Here is a 13,177-nt window from a genome sequence, read left to right as displayed (position 1 = left end):
TTATTTTGAATCAAAGGGAATAGATGAGTAATTTTTCATTTAAAATTCTGATATAAATATGTATTAACATTTTATTTCATTTTTTCGTTGCGTTCTTTCGGTGCAGGTTCCCTTTCTGGAGACTATTGTACGTACAGCACCAAAGGCATCAGTCCTTGCAGCCAGAGTCCGAATTCGCAGAGCTCGAGCGACGCCAAGCCGTGCTACACGATGCTTCAGCAGTCGGCCAAGTCGCCGTTGTGCGTCGCGTCACCGTCCCACGAGTTTTCTGCCCAATCGCCCTACTACAAGCAGTCAGGTTTGTTTCAATTAAAGGAAAATTTTTATTTATTATTTATGCATTAGTCAATTTCATATTGAATTGTTTTAAAAAAAGTGATTCTTTTTAGATATTTAGAATTTTTTAAAATAAATTGTTATATTTTTCATAGTTGTATTAATACATTATATTATATTTATAATATTTTTAATATTTTTAATATCATTATATTAAAAATATTAGAAATATAATTAATTACATTTTATATATAATTCTTATAGTTTAGGAAAAAAAGAGTAGTTGAAGAAGCCTTACATCACTTAATCTAAACATCCCTAGCTGTTATACTTTCCCAAAAGTAAACTATAAAAGAAAGTAAAATTGATTAGAAGTGTGTTAAAAAAATCTAGTTCTTCAAGAAAATCGCCATTTAGAAATAATTTTAAAATAAACAATAACGTAATTAAAATCGTCAACCTTGCGAGCTTCGAAAATTAAATAACTGGTTTTGCACTGAGCGGAATCCTCATTGTCTCCGGTTATGTTCAAGCGGCTTGTTATACAGTTGAAGTGCAAAAAAATACTATATTTGACTCACTTACAAATTTGGAAGAAGAAAAAGTAGCTACTGACAATGAGTGAAAATGTTCTCAGTCATGTTGAAAGTCTGTTTTTTTCTAATAAAATATTTTCAACCATCAAAACTTCATGCGAAACATCCAGAAATCCGCTTTCATTTAAAATTTGTCATCAAAGTATATACATAATGACTTTAGAATTTAAAAAAAAGTCAGTTAAGAGAAGCTTCCTATATTGGAAAGCAAAATTTGTCTTAGAGGTGAGACAAGAAAATTGAAATTTAATCAGGATGTCACTTTGTAATTTTTAAAACAATTCATATTCTAATAAAATAAATTCTTTAAGTTAAATAATTTAATAAAAAAAAAATTCGGGCTGTTTCAGGGATTCCAACCCCTCCGATGAAGCGTTCGCTGTCGGAGGACTCTCCGGCGACGCCCCAGGAAGAGCGGCGCTACAACCTCAAGTCGGAGGACAGCGGGTTGGCGTCGAGCGGCTCAAGCAACGAGGTTGAGCCGAACAAGGCGGCCAAGTCGGAGGTGGCCGCCGCCCCCGGCGGCGGCCCGGCGTGCCGCATGCCCTACGACTACCAGCAGGACTCGAACTCGTCGAGCAGCTGCGTGGACCCGGCGGCGCTGAGCGTGGCGCCGCAGCAGCCCCCGGCCGCCTCGGCGTCGGTCGGGGGGCCGCAGCCCCCGACGGCCCCCCAGCAGCCGCCGCCGCCTCCGCCGCAGCAGCAGCAGCAGCCGTACCTGGAGGAGGCGCGCTACGAGAGCGACATGTACCGCTACGGCGTGTACACGGCGCACCCGCCCGAACGGCCCTCGTACGACCACGTCATGTACGACCAGCGGGCCGCAATGTACTCCTACTCGGACCTGTCGCACGTGAGTACCGCCCGCCCACCTTCTTGCTTGCTAGCCTCCACTTCTCGTAGCTTTGCTCGTCTTCCTCTTTCTCTATTGTTCTTTGTCTCTGTGTGAAAGTGCGGCAAGTTTTTAGACTTTTCAATCTCCTAGATATATATGTAGAAATATTCTCTGCGATTTTATCTCCCCTCGAGCTAGTCCGGTTTTTTTCTGCTGACGAAATCTGCTCAAACCTCCTCATCAGGGATGCGAAATTTAGTTTGGTTTTGACTGGAAAGAAAATTGGGAAAACGTAACGGGAGGATTTAAAATGAAAATATGCCAAATTTTCATACGTTTGTTAGGATTTTATCAACTGCAGAGTCATGATGAATTAGGACACAGCTAGGACACAAGGAGGTCTTATTGTTTTTACATATTAGTAAATAAATATGGCACCAATGAAATATAAATAACCAAAATTAATAACAATTTAATATTTTTTATTAATTTCCTAAAAATTTAAAGACAAAAAATACCTCAATAATCATAAATGAATTATCATTAATATATTTTGACTAAAACGAATCTGCGGTACTGAAATACGATTAGCATCTTCGTCTCCTCTACCTGTTATTAAAGTCGGAATAAAATAAAAATAAAATAAAAAACGGTCCATGATGGTAAACATTTTATTTTTGGGGCAGGCCTACCGCATTGCAGAAGGGAACAGACCGATAAGGCATAACCTTGGTCCGGAGTCCCAAAATAAATAAATATTGAGTCGATTTACCTAACTATAGGTTAATAAATTATTTAAGTTAGACAAAGATAATGCCTAAGAATGTAATTTAAAATGATATTTTATTCGATTTCAATTCCTCTATTGGAAAAGGAAAAAAGAGTTCGGAGCCCCAGCAGAAGGCAATTTTTTAATATATACTTAAAACTGCGATTACAGGTTCAATCCTGCTTCTCTTTAGAAGTAAAAAGGTTTCATTTGACGTGCTGGAAACCAAAGTCGGTTCAGCCTATTGCGGAAGAAACCAATCTTCATCTTAAACAATTGTTGTTTGTAGGTGCTGGCCAAACCCTATCTGGATATTTCCTAATGGCATAAGGCATAATTATTTACGTTAGATTTCCAAACCAAGATTAATTTGATTTTGCGAAGCAATTAAAAAAATTAAACAATGAAAAAATGATCTAATTATTGTGTTTACAGCATAGGCAGATTTTGTGATTTTTAAAAAGCCTGGAAAATGCTTGTTGCCAATGCATAAACTCGTCCCTTAGGATTCAGTTAAAGCCTAAATTGACCTAAGGAGCGCTGTAATTTTTTGAGAAAATTGGCTGGAAAATTAGCGTGCTTTTCAAATGGTAATGGCTGTCTCCTTACTTGAAATCTAATTTAATTTCAAAACCAAGAGTTTCCCCAATAAGTGGCATACACCGTTGGACAGATCTCGACGAGAGGAATCGGAATATGCCAAGAAAATATGTTCGAGCACTGTAAATTTTGGAGAAAATTGGCAAAATTTGAATTTTTATTGTAGGAAGGTTATTTTTTATTATTGCAGATTGTTGAACAAATTGTTTATCGGTCAATTGTTTAAGGCATCCAACAATTTAAATAATTTTCAATTGTTGCCCAGTATCATTCCACTTTAAATCTAGGTCGAAAGTCAAAATGTATGATTTTTCGTCATCAAATTCCAAAAATATAATTCTAAGCAAATATATGACATCAAAAATTTTCAATCCACACAATTCTGAGTTCGGAAATTTTTCTTAAAGTCACTTTTGCTCTAATTTAAAAAAAATCTAATAATTTGTTCAAAATCAAACTAATTCAACTAAATATTTTTAAAATCGGTTTCAACATCGACCAAAAAAAAATACAGAACATATAAGGTTAAAAAAATGAAAACTGCGGATCACCAGAAACGTCTAATTCCACCACGCGTTAAATTAACTCGTTCAGTTAGAAAATTGCAGTGCGAGATGACTCTTTCGGAATGGCATATTTTTATAAAAAAAAGCTGACGCAAATCTTCTAGATCAGCAATTCCGACTAAATTTCTCATCCCGTGTGAATTTTCCAAGACTGCCTCTTGCGTGTAGAACAAAAAAAAAGAAAGAAATGCAATGAAATTCACACGAGGCGTTTCTGAATTTCCAAAGGTTGCGCCGCACTACGAAAGCCAGCAGCACGGTTCAGTAAGCGTTGGAAAGGAGGGTGAATCTCAGCTCCCGAATCCAAATTTATACCAGCGGTCAGTAGCAATTCATTTCACGCTGCTGAGCGGTGCGAGTAATGCGGGTGTGTGTTGTGTTGTGACCCTCTAGGTCGGTCTATCCGTACGAAGATTCAAGCGCTGCCAGCAGCAACATGGCTTGCCAAATGCCGGCCTGTCCTGCTTCCAACCCGTTCAGCTCAGCGATCAATCTGTCGCGGAAGGCCGACGACTCCCCTCTTTCCATTCGGAACCAGACTCAGATCTCGCCTGGTGGCTCGGTCATTGACTTGTCAACGTCCAGCGTCGCCTCGAACAGTCCACACGTGAGTAGCGTCCGTGTTTGCTGACTGACCTTTGAGTTGACTTGGACTTTCGTAGAACTTGCGGCACTCGCATCAGATGGGAAAAATGTGTTTTTTCGTTTGGATATAAGAGACGAAATTTTGCTCCTGCCCGCGGCCTGTCCTTTCTTTCCAACGATTTTTTTTTCGGTTGAAAATTTAGGATTTAAAATTGCGGTATTTAAATTTAGCAGTCAGTACAAGCAAGACGCCATTATTTAGACGATTAAGTACTTCGAAAATAAAAATATTTTTACATGAAGTTATATAAAAATGCCGAAAATCTGGACAAAGAAAGTGGCCATGACACTTCTCGGGGAAGGTCAATTTTTTAGTGATCTCTGAACAGTTTATTAAATAAGATTTTCATTTTTTGCTAATCCGCTATTTAAAAAAAAAATGGCCAATGGGGTGTCCTGAGCATCTAATGACGTCACAATGTCCAGCGCTCGATGGCTGACATGGCGAATAATTTCGAAATTTCCCCCAGCATCCCTTAACGCCATGAATACATCCCTAATTTGGTACTGGAGGAATGAAAATCAATTAAAAAATATATTTTTCTGATTGGCCGTTGCTTTCCACCGCCATATTTATTTTGTGACTTGCGCTAGAAGCGTGAATGAATAAATCACTATATAAATGAGAGCAAAAGGAAAGTCCGCGGGTTGGCTGGCAACCCTGTCCCCTCCACCCACGCATTCCCGAGCTTTTCCACTCAATCCTGCGTGTGTTTTGCCCACAGTATGCGACCAGTATGAGTCCCCAGCACGGCGGCATCAGGTCGCGGGCGCTCGACGGCACCAGTCCTAGCCACCTGAGCAACCAGTCTGCCGCGGTGCCCAGCCCGCAGGTGCACACCCTCGACTTGAGCGTCAACCGTGGCGCAGAAAGGTAAGAAAGATGCTCCAATGCCTCAAAATTACTTTTAGGGTTAAAAATAATTAAAAATGTTATTTTTTTAAATTTCTTTTGCTTTTTGTACACTTAAAATTTGCTAACTTGAATTTAGTTTCAGTTTTTTTCCAAAATTTTCAAATCTGTGGTCTTAAAGTAATGCTGTAATTTTATTTTTTTGCGTTAGACCTTATTTACAATTACCTGGATTGATCCTATTAATTTCAGCATCAGGGAAAAAATTAAAATCCATCTTCTGTTGGAAAATAAATGGAAGTCTTCAGGGGAGAATATATAAAACAGTATTTTCGCTTGCAAATGACAAAAAATCAGACTTTCTCCTCGGAATTATATTTTTTTATCCCGAAATAAGCTCCAGAAATACCATTACAGCAAGCAAGTCGCTCCCTTCCCCCGTTTAGCGACAAAAACTCGGACAAAAAGCAGAGCGAGTCCTTAAAGAACAGGTGTCTGGCCCTCGGGGGAGAGCAGACGCCGTGTGCAAATATTTTTCCGGCCCGCCGAGCACACACAGCCGCGGGCCATTCTTTGCGCAGAGAACGAGCGAAAGAGAGACCCACTCACTCGATCTCTTCTCGGTAAACACGCGCGCGCGGGCGGGCGAGCGGGCCCTGTTTGATCTTTTAATTATGAACTCTTTGTTTATCCCAATGGAGATCAAACGAAGAGCAAAACAGTGCCGCTTGATAATTGATTCCTATAGATGCTATGCTGCTTTTTGGTTTCGCTCCGCGACTTTGATCACTTTTTCTCCTTTGATTTCACTCGCGATCGAAGCCGCTTTTCTGCGGTGCGCGGATTTTTTGCTCAACCGCCCTGCCGACGACAAAAGAAAATTTCGCCGGCTTCTCAGTCAGCCCTTTCTGAATCATTTGTCTGAGTGTGTTCGCCGCCCGTGATTATAATTTCTGTCAATAACGTCAGACTTTTAGTAAAAAAATTAAATTTTAATAGAACAAAGATAACGATTGAATATCACGGAAACACTTAGCATGCTTAGTCTTTGTTTGTTGGGGTGAATTTATTGAATTTGTGTTTACCAAAAGCCCTGTGGTTGAAGATTTTTACTTATTAAAGCATTAGTGATTTACGGAGGCTAAAAATACGGTAGCAAATAAATTAAAATGCATATAAATTTTTTAAATTAATATAAGTCATTTTCAACCTTTGTAAATCTTTCAAAATTTTAGAATTATTGAAACATTTTGACTTTTAAAATTAGTTATTATGAGTTTAATAAATTGGCTTTATCAAAATCGTTTCCTTACTACTCGAGATTTCCTGCAAATTTTCTCCAAATCAGAATTTTAAGACACGTTTGAAACATAATCAATATTATGTGTAAAATTTAGAATGGGGCTCTAAATTAAATTATAATTAAAATTAGCAATATCCTTAAAAGACTCGTAAAAACACACTCAGACAAATCAATTCTTGTTTTATTTTTGACATTCTATAAAATATTAATTTTTAAATCTAGGCCCAGGATCAGTGACATTACAAATGTAACGTAGTAAAACTCCACGTAATCTTGAAGCTGCCTATGAACTCTTGACCTTAAAATTCAAGCTAGAGAATAAAATAGGTCAAAAACGAATTAGACAATTTACTGTATATTAAACAGGCGTTCTAGGGGAAATAACAATGTCAGATTAATTTTGGGGAAACTTGGGCACTTTTTTAATCACGGAAGAGGGAGAAATGCTTTCCCTTACTTACTTAATTTTAGCCAAAAAAAATAGCTGTGCCTTTTTTAGTAATTTTATATCAGAAAAAATATTAATTATTGCTGTTGCGCCATTGTTTTAATTTCATATTTTTATCGCATTTTTTCTATTCTCGAGCAATAGTTTATTCCTTAACCTTCAGCTGTGTTATTCAACCTTGATAGTTGCAATTTCTCTCGCCAGCATCTCGGCTGAAGCGAAAGTTCATTTTTCCCTTTATCGATTGGGCGGTCGTGAAGGAAACAAAAGTTGGTCGCGCCACGCCGCCTGAAAAGTTTGGCCCGTTAAAAAGTTTGGGCCGTATCTGCTCGTCGAGGCTGTTGCAGCAGCAGCAGCAGCCGCCCCTCGGCTCGTTCACTCGCGCTTTTGGCTTTAAGAGGGAACGATCGAAAGAAACGAACGGATGTTCGTTCGTTCGTTTTGCTCGCGAGATCTTCTCGCGTGATGCGTGATCTCGAGTGTGTTGTTGTTGTTCCGCAGCCCGCTGTACTCGGCGGAGAGCGCGGTGGCCGGCATCCAGGGCGCACACCCGCCCGCAACTGCCCGCCGCTTCCTGTCTCCCGAGGAGCAGACCGAGCCCGTCGACTTTTCCACCGCCAACGAGCCCGTCAACTTCAGCGGCAGTCGCCTCGTGGCGCTACCTCCCGGCTACGCGTACAGCAGGACCTCCAGCCCCGAGTCCACGCAGCAGCCCTACCTCGACTACAGGGACAACCCTGCCGCCGTCGCCGCAGGTAAATTACCTTTTTCGTATTTGAAATTTAATTTTTTAATTGTTATCCAATTTTTTCATCCCTGGAGGAGATAAAACAAAAGATTTCGTAAATTGTACTCTTAAAATTGGCCTCTTAAAATGTTTTTTTTTATATTTAAACTGCAGTTTTATTAAAAATTCTACTTTAAAATTATTCATCATTATGAAACACCTCAAACGAATGGGCAAAACTGCTGTCTTCGCATTTCGTCATATTATTTTCAAATTAAAGCTGCTTTGAGCAATAGATTTTCCCGCCAAATAGCACTGAAATGTCTAGCAAACACCAAAACCTTTCTGAATCGGCCTAGACACCATTTCTTTTATTCTAGTTTGAAAATTATTTACTTATGTAAAGGTTTTTAAATTTGTTACATGGTTTTATACCAGTTAAATTTAAATTTTACCTCAATTTGACCCACCACGCGCCTGAAGGGTTCCCAGGAACTGGATTTTAGGCTCATCAGGGCGTTTCCTGAGCGCTCTGGTGGCTTACAAAAGGTCGAATTGAACATAATTCTGAAAGCTCTTGACTTGGCCGTTCGAACAGTGTGTAAATTTTGCATATCAAACGAATAAAAAGCCCAAAGAGGCGTCACTATATAGTGGCTAAATACGGGGAATTAATGAATTTGGTCACTCGAGGGCTACCCTGAAGCCAGGGTTCGATTTCTTGCCTGTTCTAGTGGTCTTGTCTACCCTCAGGGGTGACGATCCCCAGGATATTCTTGTAGAATCGGAATTTCGATTTTCTCACGATAAAACACCTGAACTTAAAATTGCCCTTTTTATTCTTTGATCCTCACAGAGAACCGACTGTGAAACCTTGAAATTTTCTAAGTATGTTACAAACACTTAGAAAAACATTTCATCCCGTAATAAGAATAAATTCAAAATGTCATTTTTAGTTATTCAAGCATGGATAATAAATCGAAAAATTGCTCGAATTAAAATGAAATAAATTTAAAAGTTTTTTAAAGTCTTCAGGCACAAAGTTAAATGTTCGAGCATCATTAGAATTCGTGATATTCTGATTTTTGTGTACGTCTTCAGACCCGTTTTTTGCAGATTTTTTTCCAAATTTGCAGAAATTAAATTTTTCTGCGAACTTGGGTATTTTAAAACCTATATATACCACACTAACAACAGGCCAAAAACCCAGGGTGGATCCCAAACAATTTTTTAATGCAAAAGCTCGTAATTTTATTTTTTTTATTAATTTCTAGTTGAAGTTTCTATTGCCAATTTATTTCATGTTAGATAGTAGCAATTTTAAACTCTGAATCAAAAGAGAATCTCAATCACAAAGTAAAAAAATCCATTTTGAATAGAATAAAATCCTCCGTTTTATTTGAAGCCATCTCAGTTTTCTCATCTACCAGATTTTCATTGCATTCATCATTTTTGCCACCAAAATAAAAAATCCGTCTGCCTTTTCAGTTCGGCAAGCAAAGCAAAGCCGAGCAGAATCACACACAAACACAAAAACGAAATATTTGAGCCGACGTTCAAAGCGATTTTGTGCTTTACGCTATAGCCGGTGTTGTTTTCCAGCAGGCCGAAAAGCTTTTTTATTGAGGCCGTCGCGCTCGCTCATAATAAAACATATATGCAAATTCAGAATAAAAAAATCATGCGCGCAGCCAACCAGGCAGCCAGTCATCCAAGCGAGCGTATATTTTTGCGGCTTTCATTAGCAAACGGCGTAAGGAATATATAAATTTACGCCAAACAAATTATTCATTATGGTGGCACGCGGCCTCTGCTCGCTGTGTTTTTCCAGCCCACCTCCTCCTTTCGTCGTGTTCTCTCTCTGTCTCTCTCTCCATGCGCCGAAATGGCAATGAGTGAGAGAGAGAGAGAGAACGGGCGGGAGTAACCCTTGCAGCACGCGCGCGGTGTGTGCAAATGTAATTCTCAAACACCCCGCGGGCTTTGAATGGTGAGTATGATATTTTTTGCCGCCGCCGCCGCTGCCGCGCGCGGAAAAGGGAGAACGCCGGCTATGTATGATTCGGTAATAAAATTTTTAAAAAGTTTTGACCGCAAAACAAGGTAGAGAGAGTCTAATGAATTTTTCCCCTCCTGCTGCCTTTTTTTTGCCTGCCAGCCACGAACGAAAAATGCCTTTTTTCCATTGCGCTGCAGCGGTAATAAAAACTATGACTCCTATTATATTTATGCGCTGCCGCTGCTCTCTTTTTGCGATCACTGTTCGATTTTTAATTCCGTTTTATTGCCGCCACACCGCCAGACGACGTCTCTGTGTGAGTTTTTTTTGTCAGCTGGAATCGTAAATCACACAGAGGATTTTCATCCATTTCAAATCATGTCACTTTTTATTGAAGGGTGTGAGAATTAAGTTAGAAAGTAAAAATTGAATATTTTAATCGTATTTTATAATTAAATATTTTTAATTATTTTCCAATTTATGGCAAATGTTTCCAAATATTTACGGCTTTTAATCAGCGGGGGCCAGATTCGTGCGACGCGCAGATATGGCGTCGGGTGGATTATGGCGCGAAAAAACGGTCACGTGAAAATACGCGAAAAGAACCAAGTTTTCCGTCAATATTGTGACATAATTTGCATTACTTGCACTAATTGTGTCTTTTGGATCGTAAAAACAAACTCTTGACACTCGCACAAGAATCCAAAGAGAGCTTTTAGCTTCCCACATTCAGACGCCATCTTGGATCTGCGCAGTGGGAACCAATTTTATTGCACATATGGCACCCGCTGGCTTTTAATGCTGACTATGATATTTTTATAACATTTTCGGATCTTTCATCTCCTTTAGAAATTATTATGGCAATCAGTCCTCTATTTAGCTCCAAAAATAACTTTTCAAATATTTTCTGACATGTCACAACCTAAATAAATCTAGAAATTAAACACAAAAAATCATCTGTTTTCAGGTTTGAGCTCTGGATACATCAGTCCTCACTACTCGTCGGTGGTGCCGACCTCTGAGTACTCGAGCTACAACCCGTACTACGCGTGCAACACGAGCAACCTGTCCAACTCGCCGTACGCCAACTACCACACGGGCAACACCGGCTACGCAAACTGCATTCCCCAGGCCAACAGTGCCACTTCTTATTCTTCCATGCTGCCCTCGGCGGGCGGCGGCTCCGCCGTCAACGGAGTCGACGCCATGAGCAAGAAGGACGACGTCGGGTGAGTACAAATCCTCTTTTTTGTTCTAATTTTTTTTCTACAAGTTGTCAGAAAAAGAACAATACCTTTTACGTTTTTATTTGATGGTTAGCTGGAAATGTTTCTTAAACTTCGATTATTTTTATAGCTTGAAATTTAAAATCAAATTTTATATGGTCTTATAATTTTTATTTCTCTGTGAATAAAAAATTTGGCTTTCTCAAGCTTATTTGAAAGTTGTCCAGAACTGTTTTATACTGCATATTTATTTCACATTGTAACAAATGTAGTAAGTCATGAATAAAATTTTAAAATTAGGGCTGGAAAAACTTAAAATATAAATAAATTAGAATTAATATTATATATGTATTAAATATGAATTTGTTAATTTATAAATTTAAAATATTAGTCAATATTTAGTTCAATTTCAGAGTTTTTCTCAAACATTGTTCAGAAAACGCCCTTTTAAATTAAATGCAGTGAAACCTTTGCGAAAATTCTGTAGCTTTTGAACATTAAAGGGAAGCATTGCAGGCTTTCATCCGACTGTGCAATCGTGTCTAATTTAAAAATTCGGCGCCGGAAAACACCAAAAGAAGTTTCTCATTTCGTCCGCAACGCGAAGATGGCCGGGGTTCAAGTCAAATCTCGCAAAGCGGTGGTCACAAGTTGCGAATTTCGCCGCCTTCTGCGCATTTCTCGTGCTGCGGCAATGGGGTCACCGGTGGCCGCCATCTTGTCCGCGCACCCTGCTCCCCTTGGTGGCAAGGCCGCTGATCTTGACGCCCGAAACTTGAAAGTTTGCGAGATCCATCTGGCACGGAGGTCCAGATTAGCGTCCTCTCGGACCGAATTTGAGCGTCAACGGGTCCGAATTCGGCCGCGGTTGGCTCGGCAGGGTTTCGCAAGGGTGCCGGGAGGCGGGGTTAGCCGCCGCAAACTCGAGATTTGATCAATATCGGCGGCGGCGGCGGCGGCCGTGGCACCGCAGCCAGCCTCAATTTAGTCGCACTTTTCTCGTGAACCGGACCGGTCGCACCGCCGGCCACCCGGGACACGCCATGTTCGGACACTTTGACCAGGCCGACGACCTTTTGCTCCAGCGCTTCCTCGAAAGCGAGAGGGAAAGGTAAACTCTCGCGGGCTCGCATACCTCTCAGGGGCACCCGCACGCATTTCCCGCTTTTCTGGTCCGTTTTGCCTCTGACCCGGTCCCGATTGGCATTGTTTGGGTTCGAAATCGGGTGCTGTCCACCCTGGAAACGAACCCGGAGCGCGAATTCTCCGCAAAACCGGAGAATTCCAAATCCAAAATCCGGCCATGTAAAAGCGCGTACTCAAAAGTTTCAGGAACTTTTGTTTTTCTCGCGCCCTTTTCAATTCAGCGCTCACTTTGGGACTTTTTCGAAAGTTTCAAACTTTTGGAAAGTGGCGGGGATGAATTGATTTCCTCCTTAAATAAAGAATCTAAACCCAAATCCTTCCTCTTTATAATTTTCCTTTATTCATTTTAACGACGGGACACTTTAATTTCAGCCTGTCCGGCTGCTCGCGTTCTGACCGCAGCTCTGTCCAGCCGCACTCGCAGGAGCTCAAGTGTCCAACTCCGGGCTGCGACGGCTCGGGACACGTAACCGGCAACTACTCGTCGCACCGCTCGCTGTCCGGCTGTCCGAGGGCCAACAAGCCGAAGAGCAAGCCGCGGGACGGACAGGACTCTGAGCCGCTCAGGTTGGAGCGAACGTACACACATTCCCCTCGAACGATATTTTAATTCACCCCCTGTCCCGCAGGTGTCCGATTCCAGGCTGCGACGGCTCCGGCCACGCCACCGGCAAGTTCCTCTCGCACAGAAGGTGTCCCAGTTCGCATTTTTATTCATGATTTTAATTCGGATTATTATTTCCTGCAGTGCGTCCGGCTGTCCAATCGCCAACCGCAACAAGATGCGAGTGATGGACAGCGCCTCGGCCAGCTCCTCCTTGATGGGCGGTCCCTCGGTGGACCTGCACCACAAAGGTAAAGCCTTCGTCCTGGAGGACCGCGACGACGAGATGTATTTCGAACTGTCCGACAACGAGTCGGAAATCTCCGGAGACTCCTCCGACGAGGACAGAGACCCTAGAAAGGCTGACAGAGTGCAGGATAAGCCGGTCGACCTGAGTAAAAAGGGGCCGATCAGGGTGAACCTGCTTAAAAGGACCTGAGGAATAAAAGTGATCACGATACGCGGCCTTAGAGGCTGTCTAATTACTGTACAAAATAATTTATTTAGCAGACAAACAGACAAAATGTGCATTTTTAGTTTCTATTGAAAAATAAAGAGCTCTTGTTTCTATATGAAATATATTT

The 13,177-nt window shown here is 41.0% G+C and overlaps 1 protein-coding gene across 8 annotated transcripts in view; it reads left to right on the top strand.

Annotated features, from left to right (window-relative positions):
- The window catches only part of LOC135937756 (myelin transcription factor 1), a 176,329-nt gene that overhangs the window by 157,899 nt on the left and 5,253 nt on the right, over positions 1–13,177 (top strand). For 6 of the 8 annotated variants that reach the window (XM_065480979.1, XM_065480982.1, XM_065480976.1 and 3 more), the window contains 10 exons: positions 107–298; positions 1,223–1,725; positions 3,871–3,962; positions 4,036–4,249; positions 5,013–5,161; positions 7,393–7,646; positions 10,585–10,846; positions 12,362–12,568; positions 12,619–12,681; positions 12,738–12,844. In XM_065480979.1, the coding sequence (XP_065337051.1) occupies positions 107–298; positions 1,223–1,725; positions 3,871–3,962; positions 4,036–4,249; positions 5,013–5,161; positions 7,393–7,646; positions 10,585–10,846; positions 12,362–12,568; positions 12,619–12,681; positions 12,738–12,844 (2,043 nt within the window). The remainder of the gene's footprint in view (positions 1–106; positions 299–1,222; positions 1,726–3,870; positions 3,963–4,035; positions 4,250–5,012; positions 5,162–7,392; positions 7,647–10,584; positions 10,847–12,361; positions 12,569–12,618; positions 12,682–12,737; positions 12,845–13,177) is intronic. The other 2 variants (XM_065480980.1, XM_065480984.1) reach the window with 2 other exon arrangements.

Source organism: Cloeon dipterum, chromosome 2 (assembly GCF_949628265.1).
Source record: "Cloeon dipterum chromosome 2, ieCloDipt1.1, whole genome shotgun sequence".
Taxonomy (NCBI): domain Eukaryota; kingdom Metazoa; phylum Arthropoda; class Insecta; order Ephemeroptera; family Baetidae; genus Cloeon; species Cloeon dipterum.
Note: the sequence above shows the minus strand (reverse complement) of the source record. Positions and strands in the feature narration are given on the sequence as shown.